The following is a 7231-nucleotide window of genomic DNA, read 5'->3' on the forward strand; positions in this document are numbered from 1 at the left end:
GTTGAAGCAGAGATGTCTGGTTTTCTAATCTCCGACTCGATATTATAAATGCATCGCTAATACGTTTATTTGCTCTTGCGAACAATAATATAATAAATGTATTGCAACTTGATAAATGTATCACAAGGACATCCACCTGCTCTTATGATCAAGGACTTAATATATTCTCCTGACGCTGTGTACAACGTGAGCCAAAAATAAATCATACCAAAATATTTACGTTAATTTTTACGTAACTGGTGAGGTGGGGCTTGGGTGACCCTGATTCGAGATGTAGGTGGCATACAAATGAATATGTAACTGTATTTATGTTAATGCTAGGCTAACTCCCTGTGAAACTCGATTGAAATATCGATGCCAGACAGTTTCATTAAACAATGACGGAAAAGAATAATAAATCCTAATAAATACTGGACGATGCATATATTTCGAACGATATATGTTCTTTGGAACGGAAACATTTTTGCGAAATAACAATCCTTTTGCAAAAAATCCTTTCGTAATAATGATTCTTGGAATTAAATTAGTGATATTTTCGAGGGAACCAAATTCTATAATTCTGAAGTCCACAGTCCAAATTATGAATTTAATATTATTCAAAAGAATAGATATAATCGTGAGCCAATTTAAATCGAATTAAGAAGTAATCGAAGATTATCAATCTGTATTGGTCGAAAGGAATGTTCTTTATTCTTTTGGCAAATTGGAGCAAAGGCATCGTGTGCCAAAACAATAAAGAACATTCTTCTCGTCCATTATCTATTAATATCTAAGAATAAACAAACCTACGGTTACTTCTTATTATTTCGGAAACTAGGTTGGATCGATAAAAATTACCGTCGAATCAAAAGACTTGTATCGAAGCTAAACGTGGTAGCTTCCAAGGCCATTGTGTCACTTTTTAATTGGCACACGGTATATATTTACTCGTATTGATTGATCAAGCTTAACCATTTAGTTTCCATTACTTTTATTCGGTTTTTATTACGCATGTAAATGAGGCGTACGTATATTATTACATAAAGAATAATTTGCGTAATGGCGAGGCACAGTCAGAGGCCGCTTTTAAATCTAACCTCGAAGGTATTACACAAACAAACACAAACAATTAATTATAGGGCAGAAAAGAACGAAGCAGGGAAATAGATCAAACTAAAGAGGAAGAATTATTGTTGATAAAACATCGGATGACGCGTTTCTACGTTATTTGAAAATGTAACGAAGCCACGTGGCACAAATACAATGTAACAACGAATATCAAATCTGTTTTATTGCTAATGTTCGAGCAAGTTTGTCAAATACTTTTCTGGCAATTATTTTCAACTGTCACAAACTGATCTACGGCGATATTTTTAAATGCAATTCTATTGATATCTTTAAATATACGCATTTATAGATCAAACTAAGTCAGCTCGTAGAAAACTATAAAAGTCTCATCGAAGTTGACTTTCTTGCCCGTAATAACAATCAGTAATTAATGAGCCGTTTATCGTATCGGAACAATAGCGGTCGTTCGATTATTCTTTTACCGGGACAGACATACGTAACTGAAAAGCGGATACACACGACCTTGTTTACATACGATCTCTTTCCATATGTCTGGCACGTTTTTTCGTTTCACGTGTCCAGAAATCTGGCGGCTCAAACCGCCAATTAAACGAGCAGAAAAAGAAACGAATCTTCCAATGTCATGGTGACACGTCAGCCATTTGTTTTCAATATTTAAACGCGGATAATTCCTCATGGAACAATAGTCATTGTTATTATTGATCTTCATGACGCAAGGAACTATCCGCTTCGTATTGTATTCTGAATAAATCTGAGTTTCATACAAAAGGCAAAGTTTGAGAAACACTGGCCCGTCAGCGAGCGCTAACGTGCCCGATTGGTCGATCTTTTCCGTCCCTAGATCTCGATGTAAATAGACAGACGGGTGATTTTTCGACAGTACAATAGTATTTAGGCCAACGCCCGCTGGGAGGCATGGCGCACACGTTGGAAAGCTTGCTAGTAGACGAGTTCAAAAGACTGGTCACGGCTATCGCGAACGTCCCATTCAGAAAATATAGCGACAAATTTGTTGGACCACTATTTAAACTTTCATTTGAAAATGTCTAGAAATTCTGAGATCTCTCACTTTTTGATAACTCTTTGATCGTTTGTCAGCCTTTAACTCGACCTTTGTTGGGACTTCTCTTTTCAAGCTTTTTAACGGTGGTATCACAGTAGTCCTTCCTGAGCACAAGACATCGACAGATTTATTAGTCTAGTTGTGGTGGTTTTAAAGCACCCAGAAGATTTATATTTATGTTTGTTAATCTATGGAGACACCCACGAATTCATCTATGGCCCCCTCAGGGTCGACCACAATGTCATAAAGCAACCGATTCTTTTCCCCGAAAGATCTGCTTTCGTTGTCACATACTAATCAACTTTTGTTTTTATTTTCTTTCAGGTTCACGTGAACCTGATGATCCTGGAAGCACGAATGCAAGCGGAGCTTCTTTACGCGCTCCGCGCGGTGATGCGATACATGACCTAAGCGAGGACCGCGCCCCTCCCTTCGTCTACTTGCTGTCTGTCAGTCAGTTTGTCGTTGGTTTTTTTTTAATCGTATAACTCGCGCCACGGTTTTGCGAGGCGTCTTCGCGGACTCTGCACACGGCACGGAAGGAACGAGCGAACGAGACATCGATTCTCACACCCACACAACCACACACGCAGTATATAAATAATATATTCTCACACGAATTACACTTACACGCTCACACACACTCATACAGACAGAGACAGAAGCTCACGTTACACACGTATCGCGCGCGTCAACGAAGGAGGAGAAGAAAAAGACCAGACCCCCGAGTCGAGTGTCCTCTGTGAGACGTCGTCGCAAGGTGTCCGCCATTTGCTCGTCGTAACTTTAAAGCGACAGAGATCTCTTTGATGAATCAGTGCTAATCGAACGAAGAGAGGAAATGCTGCTAAGTGCGTGGAAGACGAACGAAGAAAGACAAAAAGAGTGAGAGAGCGAGAGAGAGAGAGAGAATTTGACGCGGGTTGAAGGCGACATTGTTCGTAACCACGTGACATTTAATAGTATATATCGTCGAAGACGACGCGAGCTTTCGATGTTTATACGCGATGGACGATCGACGCGCCATCTAGAACGCGTTCGCGATCAACGTCGTTGTTCCCATTTGTACATTGGAAAACGAGTTCGTCACGTGTGACCATTGATGGGTGAACGAAGACACGCGACGTGAGGACAAGAGAAAGAAAAAGAGCGAACGAGATATAGAGAGAATGTGAGACAGTGTGTGACGTAAGCGCGAAGTGAGACGGGATACAAGCACGAGAGGAGAGTGAGAGATTTATCGTTTGTTTTGTAAATAGACACTCGTATTTTTCTATGTTTCGCGAGATCGTAGTAGATTGTTATTTGCGCGTTTCGTTAACGTTTCAAATCTGTTGAAAGTTTTTTGATCCCCGTAACCCCTCCCCCCGTACCGTTCTACCGTCTAATACCCACTTTCAAACTTTTTTCAACGATGCTTCCCTTTGGTTCGGCGATTCGATTTTCTTTCTCCTTCTCGCGATTCGCGTGACCATCCTGAGGGGAGGGAGGGGATTGGAGGAGGGGAGGTTGGAGCATTACGCGTCCGTTTCCCATAGTAATCGACTCCTCGCGGCACTTTAATACCGGAACGATTCGTCGATGGTCGCGATTGATCGTAAGGATAAATCGAGAACCGATGACGGGTCGAGGATGACCGGAAGTCATCGTGCGATTTTCCGTTCGTTCGTTGTTCGTTGCATCGTCGTTCGTGTTCGTCCGAGACACTAATAAAAAAATTAATGGCCGAACAGGGACGACTCGACGAACGAATTTTTGTCTTTCGCGGTGTGGTCGCGATTCGCGTTGCTGATTGCGATTCCCGTTGTACATATATATATATATATATATATTTATATATACATATATAAATATAAATATATATATACATATACATATACGTTTTAACTTCGTTTATTGCAATGAGTATCGTATTAATGGCCGAACAGGGACGACTCGACGAACGAATTTTTGTCTTTCGCGGTGTGGTCGCGATTCGCGTTGTACATATATATATTTATATATATGTATATACGTATATATACATATACATATACATATACGTTTTAACTTCGTTTATCGCAATGAGTATCGTATAACGAAGAAAGCTATAATATAAACAACAAAGTGTACCTTCGTTTTTTCGTCGTAACCGTGTGTCGAGAATTTACAAATGATAAATGAAAAATCTTAGATCGTAGGATGATCTGCGCGCGTACGCGCGACTCGACGCGCGAGCCGCGCGTGCGCGGCCAGAGACATCAATGCCAGTCGGCTGTGTTTATTTACGATGGATCATGGCGCTACTGTCGCCAACCCTATGCGCGACAAAGTTTTGTTTTTCCCGCACGAGTCTAGCGCTGTACCGCTCTCAGGAAATTCTATATCGTCCAATACGTCGCGGAGAACCGCGAATCTCCAGCAGGGATCGGCAAAATTTCATACGGGGAAACAAGCAACGAGCGAAGCTAATAACTCTTCTATTCGCTCCTTGCGAAATACTTCATTCCGTAGTTCGAATTGTAATTTTTATTTAACGCCTAACAGTTCGTCCTTCACTCGTGTGAGAATTTTGCCGATCTCTGGACTACGGCGAGCTTACAGTCTGGTGGGTGTAGTAAACCTGAGACTCAACGTACGCAATAGATACGTGTTCGTGTTTCGTGCACACCAAAGTATGGAATTAATATATCGAACATACTTCCAGAGTAATAAATAACTGTAGGTTCGTTCGTCCTTTATCGATAGATGTAGAAAGGAACGTTCTTATGGTTTTTTTATTTGGTCGATCGGGGTAAGGTCAGTTGTTTATTTATTTTTCTAGTACTCGTAATTTTAATAATATTTTTATCCAAGAAAGTAATTATTTAAACATTTTAATATTCGTGACGTTCTTCATTCAGAGTTGAGTTCATGTTGAGATTTATTTAGAACCCTAACAATTTTTTTACCTATAACAAATACATATCAGATAAGATTTTGGGACGAGAATATAAAACAGTTGCGTTGCAGTTTAAAAAATTATTGTAATAGTTAAAACTCGATCGAGAGGTCTTGCAACGTGCAGTTTCGTAAACATTCTTCGAAATTCATGGTTACAACTTTTTCCCTGTGTTATCCCTGCAGAACATAGATCAAACGATTGATCTTTCTCTGTAGGTCTTAAGAAACCATAAGGACATTCTGTGTCCACAGAGGAGTTTACTATATCCTTTCCATGGACTGTAATCGCGCTAAAAGCAGCACAAACTTTTTGGTACTCAGGCACAGCGTTAGCGGAGCGTACACGAATTATAAACGGCGAGGACCAAGCGAAGGGGCGAACAAAAAAATAGAGGAAAGGAAGAGCCCGAATCGAATCTTTTTCGCGCGTGTTTATCAACGAATTTTCATGCCTTTCGCGTAGCGTGTTGAACTTTAAAACGATACAAAGGGAAGAAAGGAAACCGTGGGAATCGTCGTGTCGACTCGTGTTCGCCCCTTCTTCCGATGACCAACAAACGGTTGGCAACAGTAGGAACGGCTCGCCGCGTAACGTGCGAGCGGGACAGAGAGAGGCTGTTTAAACAAATCAAATCCATATTATGTCGTTACGGTACACGAGGAACGTGGCACAAAAAATGAAGAAAACAGAAAACTCTATTACACGCGAATTACACGTGTCTGTGATCGCATATTATATATATATATATACATATATATAATAATATAGATGTATAACAAACATAATACGCATTGTCGAGATGAAAACGAGAAGCAACAAATGGATCGATATATATGTATTATATATATATGTATATATATACGTATGTACGTACGGTACATACGACGCGTATTTACGTCGACGACGACGAAAGTAAACGAAGCGCGTGGTATATCGATACGCGTACCGAGCAACGGGAAAGCAAACCGAAGAAAAATGAAAAAAAATAATTATGGAATACCGATACGGGAGATATACGTGTAGCGTTTGTAATTACAATGTCTCTTTATTATGTAAACTGTGTATGTGCGCGCTCTGAAATTTATTGTATATTCGTGTATATGATTCGGAGCTGTCGCGTTTCAAGTGCAACGCCATCGCCAATCGATCGCGAATCAGCCAAAAAAAACGCGAATACGTCGCCCTTAGACGAGCTTGTACCACAAATCACCCACTTTACGCGCGTAATCGTAATTTTTTAAAATCGTTTTCGTTCCCGCTGGTTCGCGATCGAGATACGGTTCGGAGCGTGTCGAGCGAATTTGAACGTAGAGTATCAACGGACGGACACAAAACATACAAACAACATGCTAACACACACGCAAGTACACAACCGGGGAAAAAAACTTTTTCGACCAACAGCGACGCGTTTGCCTCTTAAAACGACGTCACCACATATCACTTGAAAAAAAAAAAAGAGTTTATTAAGAGAGCGGACGCAATCGTGCGTTCACTTTGTTCGTTCTTCTCTCATTCTTCAACGTGTTCTCGTACAGCCATGTCGCGAACCGTCCGTAGGATCGTCGAGGTTCGCGACGAGCCGCGCGAACGACAGTATTTCACACATCTTCGACGTTCATATCCCTCCGGGCTTTCGAGTCTCTCTTTCTCTCGCTTTAAAAAATCATCCTCTTTCGTACGTAGCCGCAGACGCAACGCAATCACGTACGATGGTTCGCGCGACTATCGCCGATACGAAACCGTACATCGGCGGCCATGTTGGATGGTAGTACGGTATCGCCATACCAGAGTTAGGCAAAGCTTCAAGCGACTTATCATTATTATACGGTAATATTATTTCACGGTTGAAACATTTTATCTCCATTAAATTAAAAACGTTCCGCTTTGCCCGTCTCCGTGCCATACGACCGTCGTCGCAACTTGACATACGATCGTGGATACAATAAATCGTTACGTCTGTGGCAATCTGTCTCACCCGTCTTCGCCGCGTCTCGCGGTTTCATTGTCTCTTTCCTCTTCTGTCTTCTTCCGTATTCCACCGGGAACAGAATCCGGCACACGTACCAGAGAACGCAGAGATTTTTCACGATCAGAGTCGAGCACGTAATATCTTAAGAAATCGCCAGGTTGTCCAGGAGTTATCAATTAAATATTTAACGTAGCCGTGAAGTTATTTA

At 41.1% G+C, this 7231-nt stretch overlaps 1 protein-coding gene across 1 annotated transcript in view; it reads left to right on the forward strand.

Moving 5' to 3' along the window:
* The window catches only part of LOC122405506 (sestrin-1), a 214972-nt gene extending 207953 nt beyond the window's left edge, over window positions 1–7019 (forward strand). Inside the window, exon 12 of the mRNA XM_043410314.1 lies at window positions 2456–7019. Within this exon, the coding sequence (XP_043266249.1) occupies window positions 2456–2542 (87 nt within the window). The 3' untranslated portion in view covers window positions 2543–7019. The remainder of the gene's footprint in view (window positions 1–2455) is intronic.
* The last annotated feature ends 212 nt before the right edge of the window (window positions 7020–7231 follow it).

This window comes from Colletes gigas, unplaced genomic scaffold (assembly GCF_013123115.1).
Source record: "Colletes gigas isolate AHSC1104 unplaced genomic scaffold, ASM1312311v1 Colletes_gigas_Sc00001, whole genome shotgun sequence".
Classification (NCBI taxonomy): Eukaryota; Metazoa; Arthropoda; class Insecta; order Hymenoptera; family Colletidae; genus Colletes; species Colletes gigas.